The following is a 25,963-nucleotide window of genomic DNA, read 5'->3' as shown; positions in this document are numbered from 1 at the left end:
TTGATTCAGGGTAAGTAAAGTATGACACTGAGTGACTCCCAGGTAGCAAAGTGACGTCAGCGACGTCATAATGACGTAATTATGGCGTTATAATGACGTCGCTAACGTCATAATGACGTATAAATGCTGTTAGGGCTGTTATGACGCACAAAAATTTAAAATAAAGCATAAATTCAGTCTCTTCAAACTGTCTTCCTTCTACAAAAAAACACCGTGCAACAACCTCACGAACCCAAGCCCTTGTAAAACAAATAACTAATCTTAGCCTGCCGGGTACTAAAAGGAATATTTGCATTCCCAGCTGCCCCAAAAACGACGTTTTTTACCCCATTGAATTATTTTTAAGTCATGACAATTGTGTTAAAGGCGCCTCGCTCACGCGCTGTTTGTTTTTTTCAGAAATTCAGAGCCTGAATCTCTGTACTCTGTAGCTCCCTCCACACTCGTGCGCGAATCGCGTAGTCTGGAGCGGGCTTGTGATTATTATGGTTTTGATACGCATGCAGCTATTAGCTATCTTCCAGGGGGCCGATTTTTTAATTTCGAGCGCTCGATTTCGTCACTCGAAAATCTGTAGAACACGGCCAATCGATATTTTTGAAATACGAGCAATAGAAATTGGGAATCTAGTGTTTTTTAGGGTTCCGTACCCAAAGGGTAAAAACGGGACCCTATTACTAAGACTCCGCTGTCCGTATGTCCGTCTGTCACCAGACTGTATCTCGTGATCTGTGATAGCTAGACAGCTGAAATTTTCACAGATGATGTATTTCGGTTGCCGCTATAACAAATACTAAAAACAGAATAAAATAGAGATTTAAGTAGGGCTCCCATACAACAAACGTGATTTTTGACCGAAGTTAAGCAACGTCGGGCGGGGTCAGTACTTGGATGGGTGACCATTTTTATAGATATATATATATTGTACGGAACCCTTCATGTGCGAGTCCGACTCGCACTTGGCCGGTTTTTTTTAAACAATTATGAATCTAGTGGTATTGACCACTCGTTATCAATTCTATTATAGAATTTAAATGCCTAGTAGTGTGGATATATTGAAGGGAGCCACACGAAATCGAGCGCTCGAAATTCAAAAATCGGTCCCCAGATCGTATCAAATAAACTCAAAACCGTAACGAATCTTTAAATCAAAATCGGGCTCCTGAATTATACTCTGGCAAGCGCACTTTGTCAGTAGAAAAAGGCGCAAAATTCAAATTTTCTATTGGAGGACAATCCTTAGTGTTTTAAATTTGCCGTATTTTTTTACTGACGAAAACGGCTTGCCAAACTATACTTAATAAATTCAGATATAGTTTATGCCTTTTGTATAGAAAAATCTCTATGGTTACGTAAACCTGACACGATTCAGGCTCAAAATTTCTGAAATAATTTAATTCAGCTAAATGGATAAATTTAAGAGTCCCCGGCAAGCTCGGCCGAATTGAATATTCCCATACAAAACTTGTTTTTGCTCTATTTAGTTTGTTTTATAAACTAGAGCTATATAAACTTATTACTTATACCTCATGTCATTGTATGTGCAAAGTTTCATTACAATCCAACAAATAGTTTTAAAATGAGAGCGGAACTACGTTTGTATGGGAGGGTACAATTCGACCGAGCTTAAATAAATCCATTTAGTCAAGTCATCCTGTTACAATGTTTTAAAGGTAAATGCTATTAAACTCGTGGTTGGAAGGCCAGATGTTAATTGATGCAGCAAATAACTTGGGATGATTTAGGTTGCAATAAAATATGTTAGGTATCTTGCAATTTTGTATGATTGTAGCTAAAACGATGTGACATTGTCGTAAAGACGATAGCTAATGTTTATATGTGGTACGGCCACCATCAGATATGTCGAAGCGGCTAAGGCGTTCACAATTACTCGTATTATAGTACACTCTCGAATAATTTATGAATTATCAATCATTCTGGTTCTGGTTGGTCAATGTGGGTAAGCCCGATTAAGTAAGACCGTCTACGTTCGTTTCCAGAGCAGACCCATCATGTGAAAACCAAGATCATCGTGGCGGACTTCACGCAGGGCGCAGAGATATACCCCCACATAGAGAAACAGCTCAAAGACCTGGACTTGGGGATCTTAGGTGAGATGCTACATCGTTTTTTAACCTTTCAAAAATCGTATAGAACAGAAAAACTCATCGAACAAACTATCGTGAGACATATTTCAAAATATTTAGATCAGTACGGTTTTTACTCACTATTATTTTTAGTCGCTTTTGGCGACATGTTTCGGATTCTTTGGGAATCCTTCCTCAGGCACGAGTGTCCGCGGCGGTTTAAAGAATCCGAAACATGTCGCCAAAAGCGACTAAAACTAATAGTGAGTAAAAACCTTACTGATCTAAATATTTAGAAAAAATCATCCTCGAAAAAAATTGCAAAATATGGCTAAATATTCAGCCAGGCCGCGTAGCCAACATGCCAATCGCTTACGCTCCGAAGCGATCGAAATGAAACTGTTACTGTCGCTCTAATATGGAAGAGTGATAGAGAGACACAAAGCGTTTCGTTGTCGTAGCGATAGCTTGTCACCTTGGCTAGGCCGGCAGGATCCTTATTGTCATACATATTTAGTCTCGTACATTACGAAAAGTGAAAGTTTCGAACCTAAAGTCATGGACCTATCAACCTATACAAGTATATATTGCCAAACCATAGCAATAAATGTTTAAGTGCCTATTGATGGCTATGATAATGATGTATGAAGGTACCTAATTGAGCTCTGTTGCAATGTTTTTAGGATTAGAGCTCAATTAGAGGCTCTACAATGTAAGCATAGATAACATAATACCTATTAATTAGTGGTTAAAAGTACCTATTTAATAGTGGTTGGAAGATTATAGCATGTCTGTAATCTTCGAAATTTTACCGCAAGTACCAATTTAGACACTCATGCTCACTCCTGTGAAGTTCTTTTAATCCTAAAAAAGAAACACTAACTCTGATTATAAACTGAAATATGTCATATACGAAAAAAAAACTAATGTTCACAAAACTTTGCACATTAACGCCCTTAAGGGTTAACTTTTACTATAGAGATATAAGTAAGGTAAATACAGTGCTCACTCCATACATACTTAGGTTTCTGGATTTCTTTGGTCCGGATTAAACAATTTTTTTGTAAACTTAATTTAATACTATTATATTATTTTTATATTATTCAGCTTAAATTTTGTTATGTTTTCTCAAAGTTCTCTTAAAACCTTAAAATAAATGGGTTTTTGTTGTTGTTGAGCACTCTAAGCTTACCTATTTCTCTATGTTTTTCTTATAGTTGGTCAAACCAAATTGTCAGTAAATAAGAACAAAAACTATACTCATCCTTTTCTTTTGGGTGCTAGTACTAGTGTAAGACAAAGATCTCTGTCTATTGTTTAAAAAGAGACAGTTCTTTGACAAACTATAATTTTCTTTCCAGTAAACAACGTGGGCCTAAACTACGAATGTCCCATCGAGCTGTGCTGCGCTCCTCCGTCTCGTTGCTGGGATTTAATCGTCGTCAACGTAGGCGCAGCGACCATGCTCACCCGCGCCATGTTGCCTTACATGGCGACCCGAGGTCGTGGTGCTGTCGTTAATATCTCCTCGTCATCGGAATTGCAGCCTATGCCGCTCATGGCTGTATATGCAGCTACAAAGGTCTGTCCCTCTTTCTTTCTCTTAATGTGCGTCTACGACGACGACTACGACCTAATCGTCGTCAACGTAGGCGCAGCGACATATTGCCTTACATGGCGACCCGGGGCCGAGGAGCTGTCGTTAATATGTAGTGGTCGTCGAAGCTCTGCAGCTTCATATGCCCCTTATGGAGCCACTAAGGCCTGTCTCTCTCTTTTTCGTGGCATTAGCAGTTTCACTCTAGCGCAGATTTTTTTACCGTTTTACGTACAGGTGATGAAAGGATTTAATTTCAAGGCCGTTTCATTAATGACCGTGTCAGAAAGCCAAATACTTATTCTACAATATATAATCGTAGGTATACTGCACGACCGTGGGTTGGGAGTTTCTGCGTCATCTTAGTACGGTCTTAAAATTTAAAAATACTGTAGAAACATATGATTTTACTTTAAATGATAAAAGAATATTCTAATAATCCTGTTATTTCCACAGGCCTACCTCCGTAGCTTCACGCACGCCATTCGAGAAGAATACGCCCCGAAAGGTATCTACGTCCAGCACGTGGCGCCCTTCTTCGTGTCCACCAAAATGAACGCGTTCTCCGCCACCGTGATGGCCGGTGGGCCGTTAGTTCCTAACCCTGAAGCATACGCAAGATATGCAGTCGCTATGTTAGGAAGAGTACAGGACACGACGGGGTACTGGGTCCATGGAGTTCAGGTTAGTATAATAACTGTACGGATCCGGTTAGAAGGACCATTAGCACGTAGCGCCTTCTTCGTATCCACCAGTAGTACAAGCTGAAATCTACGTATATTTTACCTGTGTGAAAATTGTATACATAAGAAATAAACTAAACTAAACACCAACTCGTTCTCCGCCACGGTCATGGCCGGTGGGTTGTTAGTACCCACGCCTAAAGCTTATGCGAGATGGCGATGGCGATGTTACGACGGGTGCATGACACGATGGGATATTGGGTACATGGAGTTTAGGTTAGCATGAATACTAAATCTGGTTAGAAGGACCATCAGCGATGAGTCTATCCGGTTCGAAGGACCATGAGCTATAATGTAACCTGTTTTGGACAGTGTTGACGCTATTGACTTGTAAAATTGTAACTTCAAGCTTCGTAGTCCCCACTCCCCATGATATTATTTACAGGAGCAGGATGAACGGATGTTAGATCTTTATAACATCTGGTTGGAAGGACCATCATTAAGTATGTCTGCTTCAAGGAACCTTGGTCGTATTTTTTCCCTTCCGTACTAGGATAAGGGATCACGATGAGAAGACCTATAATAAACCTCGGCCACGGAACGCTGCGAGAGTCACTAGAGTGCACGCTTGCCTACTGCCATACTCGTACCCACATTCTGTATCCCTTAAAAGACCCCCTGAGGACTATGTACAGAAAAATAAAACCGGCCAAGTGCGACTACTCCTACTCGCACACCGAGGGTTCCTTACTTCTTAGTATTTGTTGTTATAACGGCAACAGAAATACATCATCTGTGAAAATTTCAACTGTCTAGCTATCACGGTTCATGAAATACAGCCTGGTGACAGACGGACAGATGGACAGCGGAGTTCCGTTTTCACCCTTTGGGTACGGAACCCTAAAAATTAACGTTTCGTGGCCCTCAGATTAAGTCATTCTTGTATTCAGTAGGCGCAGTTACCCCACTTTGCACTTATCCCAACTAACCTTAAATAAATCCCTTCTGTTACAGGCTTTCTTTACCCAGTTGGCTCCAGTCTGGTTCCGCACGAAGGTTGCGTGGTACCTCAACCAGGGATTTCGACAAGAATATCTACGTAACCAGAAGGTGCAATAGGCTAGGACACAATGTCTTCGTGCAACATTCAACTTTCTCTCAACTTAATACGGTTGACAATTCAATATCATCTCAGTATATTACTCTTTCTCATAATATATTACGATTGCACAAATTTTATTTTAAACATTTAGCATTGATTTGGATAACTTCGGATCCTGTTCGTATCTAATTCAATTTAGTTACCTCTAAATTCCGTTTTATAGTTGTGAACTTATATATAGGTATAGGAGAAATTCATAGTTTTGTACAAATATAGTGTTACTAATAATATAAGATGGCCATATGTGATTTTAATTTTAAATATATATATTTTAAGCATTGCCGTTTCCATTTTTTTAAGTGAAACCTTACCTTTATCATGCATACAGCACGATTTAGCAATATTTATTTATTTAAACTTTATTGCACAAAAGAACAACTTAATGTACAAAAGGTGAACTTAATGCCATGAGGCATTCTCTACCAGTCAATTATGTGTTGTATTTTTTAAACTAAAGCAGAGCAGTGCGATATCCGAAACTATGAAATATACAGAAAAATTATGTAAAAACCGTCCATGCTAATTTCCATTATTTATAGGTTTTTCCCAACGAAGTAAAGGTGTAATACCTACTTTTAGATAATGATTGAGAAATATAGTTTGTCAAAGGACTGTCTCATTTCAAACATAGACAGAGAGAATCATACTATCTTTGTCTTACACTAGTACTAGTACCCAAAAGAAAAGGACGAGTATTTTTTTGCTCTTATTTACTGACAATTTGGTATGACCAACTAATTATTTTTTTATCTTAAGGGGATCCCATGCCCCAATGACCTTCGATTTGAATCCCTTAGTTTTCTAATGTTTTTTGTAGCTTATCATATTAACAGCAACGGATTTTAGCAATATAGTATCCCATATTTACTTCAAAGTTCATTGTTTTCGAAATATTTGGCATCAAAGTTGAACAATTTTAGGCCAAAAAACTGGTTTTCTGGCCATAACTTTTGTGTTAATTAGTTTAAAATTAAAACCTTAGACAAATTTTTAGAGACGTCTAAGACGAACCCAAATATGTAGATTTCGTATAAGTAAGATCTTTCACAGCAATCGAGATACGAAAAAAGTGTTTTTTAGACAATGTTTAAAACAATCCTAAATAAATAAGTATTCATTTTTTTCACAATCCGGTAGACAAAAATGGAGATAAAAGATTGGAGAACCGATAGCCGCTTGTCTTATAATTCTATATGTAGTGCAAAAGTAGGAGATACGATTCAAAACTTGTCAAAAATCGATGAAAACCTCAGGTAGCCCCTTAATGCAAACAGTTAAACACTTGACTATAATTATGTCGATAAGATAGCAACTGAAATGTTACTATGAAAGTCATAATAGTATTTTATACAATCGTGATATAATAGAGAGCTTTTCAGTCGAGTACCGTGTTTAAGCAACGAAGCTTGCTGAGTTGCTTAAGTTAAGGTACGAGATTGAAAAGCTTGATTATGTCACTATTGTATATAATACTTTTTCTACGAGACAAAAAAATAATACTTTCAACTAGTAGAATCATATAGGTAAACAAACCAAAAGTATACAGGATACGCGAGCTGCCGCAGCCCGCGATACCTTCATACTCGTACGCGCCCCGGCCGCGGCCGCCGCGGGCCCGGCGCCCCCGGCGGGTTGGTCAACGACACCTCCTCGTAACTCATGAGGCCCTGGTACCTGCTCCTTGCTAAATTCAATTTTAAGACAGTTTTTTCTCGATTTTGGCCACCGTAGCCTATGGAGACTAACAAGCAACGCTAAGCGGTTTTCGTAGGGTATGGATCTTGCTATATGAAGGGTGTCACATGCGCGTTTCTGACTTATGAAGCAATTGTTTCTACTACAACATAAAATAAAATGTTTTTGTTGGCCAACCAATCACAAAGCAGATGCATTGAATCGAGTCTCCTCGAAATGTATGAAGTTCTATTTTCAAAATTTTTATAATTGACTAAACCGTATCGATAAAATTCTTATGCTTGAGTCGGAAGTGCCATAGACTAAACAACGTTGAAAAGAGTAAGGTTGTAGTGTTGCATGTGAAGTTGTAATACACAGATTATACTCGACGAGTAGAAAAACAAAATTTTGACACGACGAAGGAACACAAAAAAAATGGTTAATAAATACTCACTTTATTATTATAATCAAGTACTTGCATATCAATTGCGTCACTTAAGTACAAGAAAGACACTCGAACAATAATCATACTACACGATAAAGTATATGGCCACATTCAATAAAATAAATTATTATTAGATTTTAACATTTTATACATAGATTTATTAAAATTAGGTTTCTTTGACATATGCACGGACAATAGGGAGTATTACTGCAATGTTCTGCCGCCAGAGTACAGCACTAGTGCACATCCTAAACCATAGAGTAACTTATACATAATATGTCTTAAACAGTTTTTTGACAAGTTTTCACTAGGACATTGATGCATTAAGGAGGTTTATTTACAGGTGGCTTACCGCGAAACACGAAAATCGATATTTCGTTATCTGCCTCTCTATCGATCGAATATGCAAGTGATAGAGAGGCAGAAACGGAACTTTCGATTTTCGTGTTACGCGGGAGGTCTTGTGATTGTGCTAGAGACGCCCTCTACGCAGAGTTTTGCGTAATATTCCCTATTAAATTGTTTTTATATTTCAGAAGCCCTAGTGTAAATTTCATTCGACAGCGTGACGAGCGTTCGCGTTTGCAGTATGTCTATTTTTGTATGGGATTTTGAACAGCGCGCCAAGCGGGACGTTTTGGAAACTAAAAATCCCATAAAAAATGTCAGTTAACGCAAACGCGTACGTCTTGTCACGCTATCGAATAAAATTTACACTAGGAGTATATATATTAAATTGACAGTTTTAATTGGCCAATTTGTTACACAATCGTTCTGATTTAGAACCAATTTTGTACTAAAATGTGGTATTTTCTATAGAAAGGGACCTTATTGTCGATGGCGCTTACGCCATTATTAACGATGCTCCGATATAAATACAATGCCGCGCGACGCTGTGCGGCGTAAGCGCCATCGACAATAAGGTCCCTTTTTATAGAAAATGCCCCAAATAACAAATCGGCTGGACAAACAAGGGCAATCAAACTATCACTTTAATATCAGGGGTTATACAAATTTGTAATTTTCCCTATTCCTTGAACTCACTACCAATTTTGGTGCCATTGGTGCCAAATTAAGGGTTAGGATACTTAGGGTTTAATAATGAAAAAACCCCTTTAGACTGCTTGTTTTACCTTGTGACAACAATAATAGGCCACGTTGGTGTTTAAAGTTTAAAAATATTTTTATGTTTGAGAAATTATAATTAATTATTATGTCAATTGTCATATTCATACAAAATAATGTTATGATTAGTCCTAAAAACTAAAGTTTGAATTATCAATAGTATTGTATAGATGCTGAAGAAAGACGAGGAACAGGGTATTTGACAATTTTTTATGAATGATATCAGTCGATCAGGTTTGTTTTGAGGATCAAATGTCTGTATGGGACCTAAATATTGCCTTAAAGCAATACAAAAGTCACAAATGATAGTCAAAGTCTGGCACCCGCACTTTACTGACAAAACGCTTCTAACAAAATTACATCGTGACGTCACCATGTAACGTCTCTATTGCTTAGAAGCCGTTTCAATGTGTGGAAAAAAAAAGAAAATTGCGATTTTGTCGGTGAAATATTGCGGTTATGTATATTATTGCCAGGTATACAATATTTTTTTAATAAAATGTAATGAATCGAATGGTATCATTATTTCCTATTTGGAATTTAAAAAAATATTTGAAAATGAGGTCTTGTATTTTTTAAGTTTCCAATTTATTGTTATAAATTGCTCATTTTCTATCTATTTAACTAGATTTAATTATAAAATTCAACATATGTCAACAACCCTATTTCGTGCACTGACCCGCTTGTTCCTATCTCTATCGCTCGCGCGTAATTATAATTGCTGTCTCGCACACTGATGACGACGATCAATCACACTGTGCGAGCGAGATGACAATATAATTATGCGCGTGCGATAGAGATAGGAACAGGCGGGTCAAAGTACGAAATGCCTCGCGACAAGTATCCTTTATTTACATTCAATTAACCTTTTATGGTGAGGTGGTCTCAGTTGGTTTCAGTTCATCATGAAGACTTGTTTCAGTTTAGAACAGGTCTGGGCGTTTTCTAAAATAAATATTGAAAACCTGATCCTAACAGATCCTGGTGTTTTTGGGTTCTTTGAACTCAAATGCACTAGCATATTCAATCCTGATGATAAAAAAGTCCCAAAAATTTGTATGAAAATTTTACATTTCATACGTCACGCACATACAAGTGAAAAAAATATCACACTAAAACCTGACGTAATGGAATGGACATTTTGGGACATCTTTTTTTAATGGTCGGATGGAGAATGCTGTAGATTCTTAGAATGAGCCCACGAATGTCAAGATTTGAAAGAATCAGGTTATCAATATTTATTTTAGAAAACGCCCGTATACCGTAACTGAAGCAGTGGAAGTTATTATGCTTACTAACAACGCCATCTACTTCCGCTAAATTAGCAGGTACAATATTTCTAATCCCTTTAAATTTTAGTACCATCAAGTGGAGTAACTGGGGACATGAGGGGTAACATTAGACAAAGAAAATACTCCAAAGTGTGGCTGACAGCAGTGTACTCTTTACAATGTTAGAATCAGGAATTAGGGAGTTTTTAAGGTACGGTTTTACAGACGCCGGTTCTGGCCACTGGGTCGGTTTTGACCATTTAATGTGTAAACTTAATATCAAATAAATTTATTCGTTATATACCATTACAAACTCAATTCTACCATATAAAGCTTTAAAAACTCAAATAAAATTATTAAAATTTCAACTGGCCAAATATGGTGCTAGTGGTCAGAATCGGGGCATCTGGCCTAGTAAGAAAATGTAAAGTTATCCCTCTGTCCCCAGTTACCTCACTTGACGGTATTCTTTTGTTTATGCTGTAATGACTAGTCATCTAACGGATTCAACATATGCGAGAACTGTGTCAAATACACGTAAAAATACGACATAATTAAGATAAACTTAGCTATTTAATTTGTTGGCAGTCAAGGTACTACAAGTTAGCATTTAGGTAGCTAGTAGTTGTTTACATTTTTATAAATTATATTTTATTATTATTCATTACTTAACATTCCCAAAAAATGTATGACTACTTATGCCTAGACGTCTCTACTATGGTCTCAATATTTATTATTTCGTACATAGAATTAACATAAATATTAAAATACAGAACGGTAAATATTAACACAAAATAATAATTTTGAATTTCTAACATCCTTTATGTAGAATCAAAGTAAAACAAATCAAGTCAATAAAATAAAATTGATCTAAAATGAAATATTCAGAAACAGATAATTATCAACACTGCTTTACAATATACACTATTCTACTTAGAATTACTCTACTTATGTACAAACTCCGATGGAGTTAGTGCCATTAGCAAAATACATTTACCCAGGCGAAACCGTAGCTTCTGACCCCACGAACTGATAGTGGGTAGTCTCTCCGATTAGGATGGTACGTAGATCTCGCCAGAGTTCACCGTCAAAACGGTCACCTATGAGATGGTCGTAGCCAGTAACCTGACGAGTAGCCCCGTTAAAGTTGGTACATATACCTCGCTTAGAGCTCATCGTCGAAATGGTCTCCCATGAGATGGTCGCCGTAGTCCGTAGCTTCTGACCCCACGAACTGATGATAGTGGTCGAGGACCTCTGTGAAGCTGAGACGTCCGTCTGAGTTGTCATCGGATGAGGCGAAGAGGTGTTCCACCTCTTCTAGTGCGATTTCGCTGTGGAAAATAAATAGAAATATATTAGGTGGTTTTACACAAATCGAGTTTTTATACCAACATTGAGGTGAATTATTTCAGTAGTTAGGTTTGTATTAAAAAAATATGAGCGGACACTTAAGCGCTTATTACATTAACGCGGTCGCAGGCACACTTTGTAGAGAGCCCGGTTAACGAAAGCTGCCACCCTAGTCAGCATTCTAACAGGAGTTTTTTGTTCTTCGTAGTATTAGGACTTAAAAATAAAAATAAATCTATCTTGCACAATCAACATTTCTCGTTTAGTTTAGGTGTATAAAAATCAAATACTGAACATTTCTGTCAATTCGAGACAAAGTATTTTTTTACATTTCAAATATTGTTAACGATGTTCTGTACCCCTAGTGTAAATTTCATTCGATAGGAGTTTCTAAAACATCCCGCTTGGCGCGCTGTTCAAAATCCCATACAAAAATAGACATAATTCAAACGCGAATCCTCGTCACGCTATCGAATGATAATTTACACTTGGGGTATTTCGTGAAACGGAAAACTCAACCCGGCCATCAGGAATCCGCGGTACGCCGGCCCCCTTTCGTAAGCGACTTGAAAAACGGTAGATGTAACAAGCTTTTTAGTGACTGTGATGAAAAAGATTAAAATAACTGAAAAATAATCTGACGAAACCAGAATTACAATTTAAGTTTAAATTACTTCCACTGCGTTATTACGTGAAGCTTTTCGACGAGGGCTAAGGTGAAAAACCATTCTATTAAGAATAAAATAGATTACTTCCTACGAAATATTGTGGTGACCAAAAAGGACCGAATGGCAAAAGGGTTTTGGCGTCTGCCGCAAATGCTAAAGACGCCGGTTCTAATCCGGCCTAGGACCGTACACTTTTTTTATAAACGACATTTATTTCAATTTTGAAATACTGACTCGTTATCGGGTATGATCCAGCGACGAATCTCCTCCGTGTTGAGTTTCCCGTCGCGATCCGCGTCGAGCTCATGGTCGAACTTGTCGCGTTCCGCCAACATCCACGCTTTGTCGTGACCACCTGTAAAAGATGTTACACATTTAAGCTTATAGAGTTATTAGATCAATCCGGTCGCCGGACACTGCTGGGTGGGAAGGAATAGTAGATTGTTAACCAAGGGATGAAAGGCACTCATTTCTGCCGAGGTGTCTTGGCGCTCGAACGCAGTGAGAGCGCCAATAGTCCGAGGCAGAAATGATGCCTTTCACCCGAGTTAAACACTCTACTTTTCATTTCGAATACGAGGAAAGTAAAATGCATGTGTTTTTTCAAAAACATGACGAATAATACATTTTTATAGTATTTATTGAGGGAACTTTCAATTAAAAATTCAGGCAAAAGTATCGTTATTTATGGAATGGAGAGTCAAGTATCACAATGGAAATTGTATAACAAATCCATTTAAACTCAAATTTCAATTGCTTATCGTAAAAAAATTAAAAATATCGTACTTCGAACGTAAAATGCTCTAGTGCAGACACGTATCATTTTCTGCGCACCTTTTAGAACAACAATGACCCTCTTTCAGAGCATGAGAAATGAAAAAATAATAGTTATTGGTTTTACAACCCCTTGTTTAACCCCTCGTGCTTTGATACAGCAAGCGAAATCCCAAAATTGAACGACGAGCAAAGAGAGTGGTTCGAAAATAGAATCTTGAGCGCTGCGACTATTTCAAGGCACGAGGGTTATGGACTTTTGTCTGAAATAAAGTGGTATTATTATTTATTTATTTTTAAACACAAAATTTCTCACCACGATTTGTAAAACATTACAAATCAAATCCAAATCAACACTATTAAATATTTATCATAAAAAACGGAAAATTTGCATCTAATTACTTTGCCACTCTTGTGAATAAAATGGAACTTTCTCATCCGTTTTTGAAGTATCAAGAGAACCTTTAAGAGCCGGTGTGGTAAAGAAGTTATTTCTCTGTCGCTTTTAGCAGCAAGATGTCCAACAAAAACCCCAGTGTATCTATCCCTTATGGTCCGGAATGCTGTTTTATTTTGATATCCCGTGGGTGTGTGATGGAAGTGTGATACAGCAACCATAACTTTTTAAACCCGCGCGATTGAAAAGCTGCTAATATCACGCTGTCACTTATACCTCGTTTTTTTTAGGGTTCCGTACCCAAGGGTAAAAACGTGATATTACTAAGACTCCTCTGTCCGTCTGTCGGTCTGTCTGTCACCAGGCTGTATCTCATGAACCGTAATAGCTAGAGAGTTGAAATTTTCACAGATGATGTATTTCTAAATCACATTTACACACGGGTCTATCGCGAATTTATTTTGTTACCTTTATTTACCGACGTTTCGACAAAGGTTTTACTGGTCGCGGTCGCGGCTAACTGACGTCCCAGCAAAATGTCAAAACAGAGATTTGTGTGACTACCCCACGAAAAGTGCATTTAAAGTTTGCAAGTGCATTAAATATGTGTTCAAACCGCGAAAGTTTAAAATGTTATGATGTATTTCTGTTGCCGCTATAACGACAAATACTAAAAAGTACGGAACCCTCGGTGGGCGAGTCTGACTCGCACTTGTCCGGTTTTTTGGAATTAGAAAAAGGGTAAACAATCTTGACATGTCTTTTTATTGAAAAACACTTTTGAAAGATAAGCTACATACAGCACAGAATAAATTATAGACATAATAGTACTGGGTAGGTACAGAAGATTCACTTTCTAACAAAGTGCGTCTATTACGACAGATGTGACCGCTAGGTGGCGCAAACGCGAACAGGCGTCTGTTCCGTAGCGGTGCGCGGCAACTACTATGGCTAGACACCAAAATTGGTGTAGGCCGCATGTACTTGTAGCGACGAGACGAAATCGTGGAGTGAGCCACGCCTGATTACAGCAAATATGTAACAATTATATAGCAACGGTATGTATTTACATTATTTTGGTTTCATAAGTAATAGTTACTATATAATGGCCATAAGTAATGGCCCTACTTGTCTTGCCAAATATTGTATTTTTTTTCCTTCTATTTTAAAGTAATTAATGCATGTTAGATAATAAGTAATATAATGCCAAATAGCACGTAAGGTTTATCTGTTAGTGCTGTCTGATTGATATAAATAAATAAACAATAAACAAACAATAAATATATTTTCAAACGTAGACCATCATATAAATCATGGAGACTATATAAAGGAGCCAAATCTCTATGTATGAAAAGTGTCCATCAAAAAACAGTAATTAGGCGGCGCCACCATACACCGAAATACTACCAAAATCAAACTACGTAATTTGGTCGGGTTATTTGTTGCCTTATATGGTTCATGTTATATTCATGTCCCAGAGCCTAACTAGCGCCACCGGAGAGATTAGGAACTATTATTTAAAGCTGAAAGCGGTCACTTTTGCAACAATTCTGCCATAAGAGATTGGCATCCTTTCTATACCATCCATAATATAAATATTAGACGACATGGCAACGGCTTGTTAAGTCGGGTTTTAATAACCCAATAACAAATATGTAAAGTTAAGCCAGACACATTACAAAGGGGCCACGTGCATCCGTTCGCCATTGAAGCAACATAGTCCTGTTGTGTGATGCAAATTATCATGAAGCAACATTCCGGTTATAAAAATATAAGCTTGTTTTGATATTGATTTCAAGTTACTCGCAGTGTGTCTCGTGTGCACCATATACAGAGTGATGTGATAAGTATTACTGATATTGGTATGTAGTCCTGGCGGTTCACCCCGAAATTCAATCCAATCCAAGGTCTAGGGTCCAGGGGCCAGGGTTTAGGGTCCAGGGTTAAAAAAAATGGAACTCCGATTTCAATGGACGAGCAGAGGGTTGAACTGCATACTAAGTACTTTTTATTATTTATATAAATTTTTAACGTCATCCGATAGTTGAGAGTACTACCAAATCTGTAAATTTTTATCGTAGTTTCGGTGGTATACAAGTACGTTCGAAATGTAGAAGCAATCCCGAATAGTATCAGATCAAGCTGAGAACATTCGAATTCGCCTCGGCCGCTGCGGGTCACCGGTTCAATCCAGTGCCGTGTAATTGCTATTATTGGCTTAAATATAGATTCATGACTGTCTGTTTATTTAGTTAGTTTTGGTGTTTTGTGTTTACTGTCTTGTTTAACATTATTATTTGACGACCGATTTGGCTTAGTTGGTAGTGACCCTGCCTATGAAGCCGATGGTCCCGGGTTCGAATCCCGATAAGGGCATTTAATGTGTGATGAGTAGTGATTGGCACGGACGGTGCCACACCACGGGTTTCCGAGTAGAAATCTTATTCAAATACTCTTAAAAAATCTTATTTAACATAACACTCAATAGAATTACTTTTTCGAACAAATCGCGGCATTTGAGTCGTTCACGTCCACATTTGAGTCACATTTGAGCCATTCACGTCCATATTTAGATTTTGTTCGGAATCCCGCGGTGTGCCACCGTCCGTGCCGATCACCGGAGATGAGCACAGATATTTGTTCCCGAGTCATGGTTGTTTTCTATGTATTTAAGTATTTATATATTACATTGTCTGAGTTTACAGTATTTAATTAAAATTGACATATTGACTTATTGTAATTAGAATAAAGGGGCCCACTGACTATCAGTCCGCCCCGCCGGATGATATCGGCCTGTCAGTTAGAACAACAATACAGTTCCGAACAACGACAGGCCGATATTGTCCGGCGGACTAATAGTAAGTTGGCCCCTTTAAGGCTTATTTAGCGCGCGAACTCGCAGATACGATTTTAGTTACATCGTAGTCAGTCCTTATTCTATACAGGCCCCGTAGACAACATGCCAATCGCTAACGCTCCGTAGCGAACGAAACGCAACTGTCACCGTCACACTAATATGGAAGAGTGATAGAGAGATACAAAGCGATTCGATGGCGAAGCGATAGCGATTGTCACCTTGACTAGGCCGCCTGTACGTGGTCGGCAAGGGCCTGACACTCTTTGATAGAGAAAGATATTCTTATTGCGATTCCTTTAAGAGGAAAGAGAAAATAGTACCATGCTTTGTCCTTATCACCGACCGGGTGGCATCATAGGTAGCAGGCGATGGCGAAATACCGAAATTTATTACCCTTAGAGTGAAAGAGAAAAAATCCTATGCTGCCCAAATTTTATATGAATATTCTTACTCTTACCCCCGGTCGCTCGGTGGCGCGTCTATAACTACTTGTATATACTATGTCTATGGTGTTCGGCATAAGGTAGGGCAGGCGGTTTGCGGTTCGTTATCGCGGACGTTAAACCATTCACGCGAGCCAGCGAATAGTTTTATGTTCTGTGTTATTATTATTTGCTATGGACAATATCGATAAAGTGTACAGTCAGCTGCAAAGGTGCCCCCCCTCCCCCTGCAAACAAATTTCTATGCAGGGGGGTCACCTCTCTCTGCAGCTGACTGTACTTTAGTAAGATTATAACGGTTGTATTAAACAACATCTTAGGTTAGTTAGGTTCTACCACGTATTTTATAGCAATAAGAGTAGGTATGTATCTATGGAAGCGCTGGTGGCCTAGCGGCAAGAGCGTGCGACTTGCAATCTAAAGATCGCGGGTTCAAACCCCGGCTCGTATTCATGAGTTTTTCGGAACTTAATGTACGAAATATCATTTGATATTTACCAGTCGCTTTTCGGTGAAGGAAAATATCGTGAGGAAACCGGGCTAGTCCCGATAAGGCCTAGTTTTCCCTCTGGGTTGGAAGGTTAGATGGCAGTCGCTTTCGTAAAAAACTAGTGCCTACGCCAATTCTTGGGATTAGTTGCCAAGCGGACCCCAGGCTCCCATGAGCCGTGGTAAAGTTCCGGGACAACGCGAGGAAGAAGAAGAGTATGTATCTATAGTTTTGTAGATAGATCTAAATAGATTTAGATAGATCTACATCTAAATCCAAAATTGAAATGAGACAGTCCTTTGACAAACTATATATGTTTGTTGGTTGCTATATAAGACAAGCAAAAACGTCTGGATTTAGATGCTTTTTATCCCAGGATTAATCTTCTAACGGCACCCTAAGAATATGATGAGAGACAGAACATTCAGCAGTATGTACTTATGGACGCTGCTTATTAAACCATCATATTATTGATGTTAGAGGCCAATGTACTTATTTATTACTTATAGAACTTGTTTTCGTAATAAAAATCTTTCAATATGAAGTCATATTGAAAGATTGATGAGACACACTCCGTATTAATTTTTAACAAGCAGAAACGTCTGCGATCGATGCTATTAAGCTTAGAATAAATTTAAAAGTGGAAAAATTACTGCCTTGGGTGAGACTTGAACTCACGGCCTCTGGATCGATACTCCAGCGCTCTGCCAACTGAGCCATCAAGACCTCATCCATAGTCAGCAAATCTTCCCACTATATGGGTCTAGGGGACCCTAGCGACATCTACCGTAAGAGTGTTACACTTCTTAAACGATCCAGAGGCCGTGAGTTCAAGTCTCACCCAAGGCAGTAATTTTTCCACTTTTAAATTTACACTCCGTATTATTGCTAAGGGATGATTAAATATCCTGTAGATGTACCTAGAGTCCTAGATGGCCAATGTGTGAATGAATGAGTCTCACCCCGGTCTCCGATGAACTCCTCGAAGCTGATGCTGCCGTCGTTGTTGCTGTCCTTTTCCCTCATCGTCTGCGCGAGAAGGAACGCGTGCATCTTCTCGTGTTCCTCCGGATTCGTGAAAACCTGAGAGGAAAATATAATGAGTACTCACGCATTCTGTAGGCTAAAGTCGCAAACATTATTTACAAGCTTTTATTAAGTTTCACCTGTCCCATTGTCTGTGCGTCGGTTAATCAAATTTTGCAAGTTAAATTTGACCCACATGCCAGTTTCCGATAAAACAGAAATTAAGTCGGACCACAATGCAATATTATGGTATCAGAGACACAGGAGGCGGCCATAGGAACGCTGTGATAAAACAACGCAACCTAATTGTGTTTGGGGTTTTTATAATTGGTTGTCTCGATGAGTATGAGTTGCCTGTGAAAAGTACATTCAGCGATAAAACCTTGCACACAAAAATGAAATTTTTGCCATAATTGCAAAGAACGTTTGCGGCTTTAGCTAACAATAGGTATCTTAACATCTACTTTAGTAACTGTCAAAACCGCAGTTAAAACATTGTATGACATTTATAATACCTACATAATACTGACCTCAATTTCGTCCAGTGTCTGGTCGCCGTTGGCGTCCGCCAGCTGCCAACAACAGCCTCGTGGTACGATACGTAGTACTGACCTCAAACTCGTCGATGTCTAGTGTCTGGTCGCCGTTGGCGTCCGCCGCCTCTCACATCTGTTTCTCGTGCGCCAGCTGTCAACAACAATCTCATGGTACGATACGTAGTGCTGACCTTAAACTCGTCGATGTCTAGTGTCTGGTCGCCGTTGGCGTCCGCCGCCTCCCACATCTGTTTCTCGTGCGCCAGCTGTCAACAACAATCTCATGGTACGATACGTAGTGCTGACCTTAAACTCGTCGATGTCTAGTGTCTGGTCGCCGTTGGCGTCCGCCGCCTCCCACATCTGTTTCTCGTGCGCCAGCTGTCAACAACAGCCTCATGGTACGATACGTAGTACTGACCTCAAACTCGTCGATGTCTAGTGTCTGGTCGCCGTTGGCGTCCGCCGCCGCCCACATCTGTTTCTCGTGCGCCAGCTGTCAACAACAATCTCATGGTACGATACGTAGTGCTGACCTTAAACTCGTCGATGCCTAGTGTCTGGTCGCCGTTGGCGTCCGCCGCCTCCCACATCTGTTTCTCGTGCGCCAGCTGTCAAAAACAGTCTCATGGTACGATACGTAGTACTGACCTCAAACTCGTCTAATCTAGTGTCTGGTCGCCGTTGGCGTCCGCCGCCGCCTACATCTGATCCTCGTACGCCAGCTGTCAACAACAGCCTCGTGGTACGATACGTAGTACTGACCTCAAACTCGTCGATGTCTAGTGTCTGGTCGCCGTTGGCGTCCGCCGCCGCCCACATCTGTTTCTCCTCTTGCACCAGCTGCCAACAACAGCCTCATGTCAACATATTAAATACTAGCGACCCGCCCCGGCTTCGCACGGTAAATCTTAACAAATTATACACTAGTAGCCTTACCATGACATATTCACTAACGTCTATGTAACTTAATTTCTATACATTTCTAAGTTACGCACACGCTAGTGAATATGTCATTATTGACAATGTCAGTGACTCATGGAAAGGGTACGAAACCTTCCTCAAGAATCACTATTGATAGGTGAAGTTCGCGATAAACTCAAAAACTACTGAACGAATTTTCATGCTGTTTGCGCCTAAAGGACCCTCCACTCTGGAGTCTAGTTCGCTAATCAGCGAAATCGACTCGACACTCGCGTTCGCGGCTTCGCGCCGCGTAGTCTGGAGCGGGCTTTAGGTTTAGGTGTGCAATTTGTTAAGGTTTTGTGTAGCCCGTGCGAAGCCGGGGCGGGTCGCTAGTTGTTTTATAAGATGTAGTGACATGGCGTATAAATCATGTCATAATACAAAAACAAACATATATACAAAGGCCTCAGGTGATTTCAACCAACGTCTTCAGACTCCCGCGGCGAGGTTACAAAAAAAGTGTGTGCGTGTTATCTTTACGCGCGATTGAAGTAAAGTTCAGATATTTGTGAGCACCTTGGCCGCTCCGATATATCTAATGGCGACTGTACAAGGGCTTGACACTCTTTGATAGAGAAAGATAGTATTATTACGATTCCTATAAGAGGAAAGAGAAAATAGTGCCATGCTTTGTCTTTATCACCGACCAGGCTTTTTTTCATGGTCGGGTTATGGCATCATAGCAAGGAGGCTATGGCGAAATACCGAAATTTATAAGAGAAAAGACATTGGACATGCAAACCGGATAAATTGCGTAGTATACATTTAATATGAGTTCGTATTTGTCATGCTACTTCAGTCAACCTCCGTGAAAATACGATGGAAAACAATTATGCACTACAACTGTATAATGTCTCACCGTTGTTTATATTTGCGCTCTCCATTCTTTCCTTGCCATAACATAAACAATACCTTCCGCATTTCTTTAATACCGTAAACACCATTGCAATTATTGTAAACTAAACTCTATTGCAATGACATAAAGTTGCTGTTCATAATGTGTTTTCTATAGTACCTAGTCGGCTCATAAGTTCTGTCATATACATAGTATCAAATAAAATCAAAAGTTTAAGTTTATTCCGTATAATTTGTACAGCGTTTGAAAGCTTATAAACTAGAGAATCTAAATGTATAACATTTATTCAAAATGACCGCCATAATTATCTACACAGGCTTGAAGTCTTCGTGGCCAGTCGTCAATGGATTCACGCACCACTTTCATGTCGATATTGGCCACTGCCGTAGCAAGAGATTTTTTCAGCGAGTCTAGATTTGCATGAGGTTTTGAGCACACCTTTTCCTCTAAATACTGCCATATTTTATAGTCTAAAGGATTAAGATCTGGGCTAGAGGAGGGCCAATCTTCATGCCGTATAAAGTCGATTTTATTGGAGGCGAGCCAGGCTTGTGTAGACTTTGCCTTATGGGCTGGAGCAGAGTCCTGCTGGAAAACCCAATGCTGGTTTAGAAACATCGTATGGGATAGTGGTTTCACAATATTAGTCAACACCGTGTCTTGGTACACTTTGGCACTAGTTTTTACTCCTTTCTCACAAAAATGCATACTAGTGACGCCCGCATAAGAAACTCCCAGCCAAACCATCACAGATGAAGGGTGATGACCTCTTTGAATACGGGGAATGCAGACGCTTCTTTACTATTGCGAGCGTACACTCTATCATTTTGTTTATTACAGTTTTCTTCTATGTCAAAAATTTTCTCGTCCGAAAACAGTATACAACGGTGCTTATTTTTAGCGTACTTCTTCAATAAAGCTTTAGATCTTTTAAGCCTTAAAGCTTGAAGCCGACCATTGAGAAGATGGCCAGTTTTTCGTTTATAAGCACGAAGTCTCAGGTCTTGATTAAGCACTCTTTTCACCGTGTTTTTGCTCAAACCCATCTGGAGGGCCATAACTTTTTGTTTCCTAGCGGGATTTCTGGCAATGCGTGCCCTAATTGCTTGTACAACCGCTGGAGTCCTAGCTGTACGCGGACGACCGCTTCATTTCTTGTCATTTAAACTAGAGACCTCACTGTATCTTTCTATGGTACGATACACAAATCTTAGAGAGAATTTTAAATTTTAAGTAGCTTAAAAATTTTAGTCGGCGAGTGACCACAACGATATAGTGCAATTATTGCGGTACGGCTATCTTTAAGCGTCCACTCCATGTTGAAGAAAACAGAAAATTGCAAAATTATACTACTCAAATATTTAATAAAGATTCGAAATTCAAATGCAGAACGGTCTTGTTTTAGGAGTTCCAAATTTAAATTTTAAAGGCCAGTGACAAACTTATGAGCCGACTAGGTATAGACCAGGGGTCGGCAACAGGCGGCCCGCGAACCTCTCACTTGCGGCCCGCGAGCCTCCTGGGCTATTTTGTATATAGTTTTGACATACGACAATACCGAATAAAATCATAAATATTAACAAAGTGCGGCCCGCGTTAATTTCGTTAACTACTATGTGGCCCTTGGCTGCTACAAGGTTGCCGACCCCTGGTATAGACTCATTGTACAATGTACAGTCGTCATCAGATACATCGTAGCCGCCAAGGTGTTCAAAAATATCTGAACACGCACTTTTATTTATTATTATTTAAGCTTTCTTTCTCGCACATCTATTATAAAATTGTTATGTTTTGTTATGTTTCTTTTGTTATGTTTTTACGATGTGTGATCCCCTGAGGGTAAAAGCCTCCTTCCATCTTTTTCCATTTCTCTTTGTCTGTAGCATTATTCTCCCAAGTATTTCCTGCAATTGCTGCACTTTAATGTCTTAATAATAAAGGCTTAGTTCAGATATTTGTGAATAATTTGGCCGCTCCAATATATGTATGTGACGGTGACCACTTAAACATACAATTTTAAAATTAAATAAAGTACCTAGAAATACCTCCTAAATTAATATAAAGAACCCAATCATTAAAAAAATGGTGACCCGATTGTACACTTGTTACATTTACCCGTTAACAGAGTGAGTGTTATCAAACAAATGGCTAGTGGGTAAGTATTGTTTACGTTACAGATAATACAATTTCCTACAGTATTTCAATAAAACGCTTTTTAAAAGTTTTATACTGCTAATATTTAGAAATTTTAACTATGATACTTTTTACAAACATGGACTTTTTACAGATAAAATAAAGAGAAAGATAAGAACCACCCAAAGAGCCATGGAGAGGAGCATGCTCAACATAAAAAAGATACAAAAAATAAAGAGTACATCTATAAAAGAAAAAACAAAGTTACAAGACGCACTAACTCAAGCCCTCAAATTAAAATGGCGGTGGGCAGGACACATCGCACGGTACAAAGACCATAGATGGACAATATTGGCAACGAAATGGAAAGGCCCAAGTGGCAAAAGGAAAGTAGGAAAGCCATATAAACGATGGCTGGACGATATAAAAGAAATTGCAGGGAAAGACTGGCTAAACAAAGCGGAAGACAGGCAGAAATGGAGAGAATTGGAGGAGGCCTACACCCAAAGAGGGGTCCAAATTAAATAAATAGATAGTAAATAGAATACATAAACCTAACACTAACTACTAACTATAAGAAACTTACTAACCAATACGCTAAAACTTCTAATGTAAAACAATTGTAAATTGGAAATAAAAGGCTTTTTTTTTTTTTTTTTTATTATATTACTTTTTATCCTGTAATTGTGCCTAAAGGAGTGAAATGTAAGTTGATAGTTACATACCATGCCAGTGTCCCCCGTGTCTTCCGGCAGAATCTCCTCCTCGGAGTCCACTCCAAAAGCATCAGACAAGTATTCACTCCAAGAGACTACTCCGTCACGGTTATCATCTGCTTCCTTCATCCTCTCTTCTGTCTCTTCTCTGGATAACTTTCTAAAAAACATTTAGCATAATATTAATCTTGAATGTACGCTTTATAATTAGTTTTCTACTGAAATCAAAGTTCAATTGCTCATATTTGTACAAACTGCAATTTTTAACAAAAATTACCCTGCTATGTGTGTGGAAATATTTAATAAGTTGCCAATTGACATTAAATGCTTGCCAATTAATAAATTTAAGAAAATCCTACATGAGTGGCTGTTAAATAAAATGTTTTATTCAATTAACGATTATTTAAATAACTCATAATATAACGTAGTACATAATGTAATAGATAGGTACTTGTGTAGTTTAAGAAATACATTTTAATATTTGCATGCTGTTTGTGGACGGTTGAATTAGGAGAAACTTTATGTATATAACATGTAACAACTGTAATCTGACCCTATTCATGCAAATAAATAATTTATGATTTATAACCTGTCATTTTAATAGAAAATTGGTACAGTCAAGTTTAAAAACATGGGTGCACGCATCATACTCAAAAATATGTCCCATAGCTCTTATTTCAGCAAATTAAGAACTATGGGACACTTTTTTTCGTAATTTATACGCACCCATATTTTTACACTTTACCGTCTAAAAATGAGAATTAAACTATCAATTTAGTATCTTGGATATAAATACCATAACTGATATAACAAAATAACTTATATAAAATAATCCCATTCTTACAGCAGGCCTATTACTAATCTCTTCTTATCTTTTATAATCTTAATGAGTATCAAAGTTGACCTAAAAAATCATATGAATATAAGAATTAAGTGCCAGTACAAATGGGCTGCAACCTGAAGGCAATTTACTAACTGCTTACCAACTGCACAGTTTCCAAACAAATTGCAGCTGGTTTGCAGTCCGTCTGTACTGGCCCTAACTTAAGTACCTAAGATAAGGAGCCTACAAGAGTGTAGATCAAATGACAGTAACTACGAACTCTGTAGAAACGGACCAACTTTATATTTTTGTCAGTCACTTACTAACTCAGTGGATTTGGTCGCTTTCTGCATTGATAAAAATAACCCGCCAAGTGCGAGCAAAGGGGTCCGTACTTTTTAGTATTTGTTGTTATAGCGGCAACAGAAATACATCATCTGTGAAATTTTCAACCGTCTGGCTATCACGGTTCATGAGATACAGCCTGCTGCAAGACAGACGGACAGCGGAGTCTTAGTAGGTAATAGGGTCCCATTTTTACCCTTTGGGTAAGGAACCCGAAAAATGGAGTTCGTCGATTTTTGCATAAATACAGTCAAACGTTCGGGAACTACTTTGTATTAGGGGTTTAGGGGTAATATTATACCACTGTATATACAATTTAATATTGAAAATGTATTTTTGGGAACTTGTTAAAAAAAGAACTTTTATTTAGCTTAATAATATGCTGATTGAAAATAATTGTATTTTTATCAAAGGCTGCATTTGCATTAGACTTTTACACAATAAAAGTTTGCCATATTAGATAAAAACGCCTCCGTCACAAAATTATAGTAAATCTGCTGTCACATTTCTACAACAAGAAACTTTTATGTAACTAGCAACATGTTTATCAGCCCTTATCACAAACTTGAGAATGTTACTACATAAACACTACGCCAACATTTATGTACAAGATTATTTTTTATGTGAAGTGTGAGTTCAAGTGAGTTATTGCTTATTATGAATATAAATTATTTTATTAAATTGTGGATATAGTATCCTTATAGATATTGATACAGTCAAAATTTAATAAAAATATTATTTTCATTATGCCTCAATAAGAATAGATTGTAAAGAAAATGATAATGAACTCACCGGAAAGAATTTAAGATCCACTCTTTGAGCTCAAGCCGGTCAATCATCTTATCTCCATTGAGGTCCATCTTCACCAACAGATCGCCGAGCCGGCGTTTCGCCTCCTCAGGACTCAACTGGTCAAACTCCTCAGCCTCCTTCACGCTCCCTATGGAATAGTAATACGTGACTATGAGCACCGCGGGCGCGGCCGCGGCCAGCGCGCGCCTCAACGACATCGTCACTGCCGCTTATCGTAAAAAGTTTGCATCACAAAACGTCAGATGCGACAGACAAAAAGATGTAAACAACGCACCTAAGATGGCTTCGTGGTCGAACTCTGAATTATGTCCGGAGTCTCCGTAGTGCTCGAAGTCTCTCGCTCGGAAGCTGCCATCGCTCTCCCGCTCCACGGTATCCACCTGGTGGTTATGCACGGCCGCCGACGCACAGTTCAGCAGCAAATACTGCGTCAGTATGAACATAAACGACAGGACGTATGTCGAAGCCATTTTATCGCACCCGCGATCCGGTTTTTTGATTCAGACCTCAATGGCTTTATTATGCAAATCGCATTATATTTAGTTTATTTTCAAAAATAGACTGTCGTCATTCAGACAAAATAATAGAACCGCTGACAGATGCGGGTTGAATGCCCGCTTGACAGAAGGAAGCTCGCGAGCTTTCGTTCGGGAATCGTGACAGTTTTGAATTTGGTTTTGAATGTAATGAATCGATTTAACTCATTCAACTCGATTTCTG

General features: G+C 38.7%; 2 protein-coding genes across 3 annotated transcripts in view; one reads left to right on the top strand and one right to left on the bottom strand.

Moving 5' to 3' along the window:
* Nucleotides 1-5,808, top strand: part of LOC134740498 (inactive hydroxysteroid dehydrogenase-like protein 1) — a 30,287-nt gene extending 24,479 nt beyond the window's left edge. For both annotated transcript variants that reach the window (XM_063672998.1, XM_063672999.1), the window contains 4 exons: nt 2,001-2,111; nt 3,449-3,669; nt 4,141-4,368; nt 5,382-5,808. In XM_063672998.1, the coding sequence (XP_063529068.1) occupies nt 2,001-2,111; nt 3,449-3,669; nt 4,141-4,368; nt 5,382-5,486 (665 nt within the window). In that variant the 3' untranslated portion in view covers nt 5,487-5,808. The remainder of the gene's footprint in view (nt 1-2,000; nt 2,112-3,448; nt 3,670-4,140; nt 4,369-5,381) is intronic.
* Nucleotides 5,809-8,521: 2,713 nt separating this feature from the next.
* Nucleotides 8,522-25,857, bottom strand: LOC134740441 (reticulocalbin-2). The gene is made up of 7 exons (XM_063672874.1): nt 25,518-25,857; nt 25,223-25,370; nt 23,272-23,422; nt 19,357-19,434; nt 17,992-18,112; nt 12,303-12,423; nt 8,522-11,381 (listed from the first exon to the last, which is right to left on the bottom strand). The coding sequence occupies exons 1-7, from the start codon at nt 25,711-25,713 to the stop codon at nt 11,213-11,215; spliced, it is 984 nt and encodes a 327-aa protein (XP_063528944.1). The 5' UTR covers nt 25,714-25,857; the 3' UTR covers nt 8,522-11,212.
* Between the last annotated feature and the right edge of the window lie 106 nt (nt 25,858-25,963).

This window comes from Cydia strobilella, chromosome 4 (genome assembly GCF_947568885.1).
Source record: "Cydia strobilella chromosome 4, ilCydStro3.1, whole genome shotgun sequence".
Taxonomy (NCBI): Eukaryota; Metazoa; Arthropoda; class Insecta; order Lepidoptera; family Tortricidae; genus Cydia; species Cydia strobilella.
This window is presented reverse-complemented; position numbering and strand designations above follow the sequence as displayed.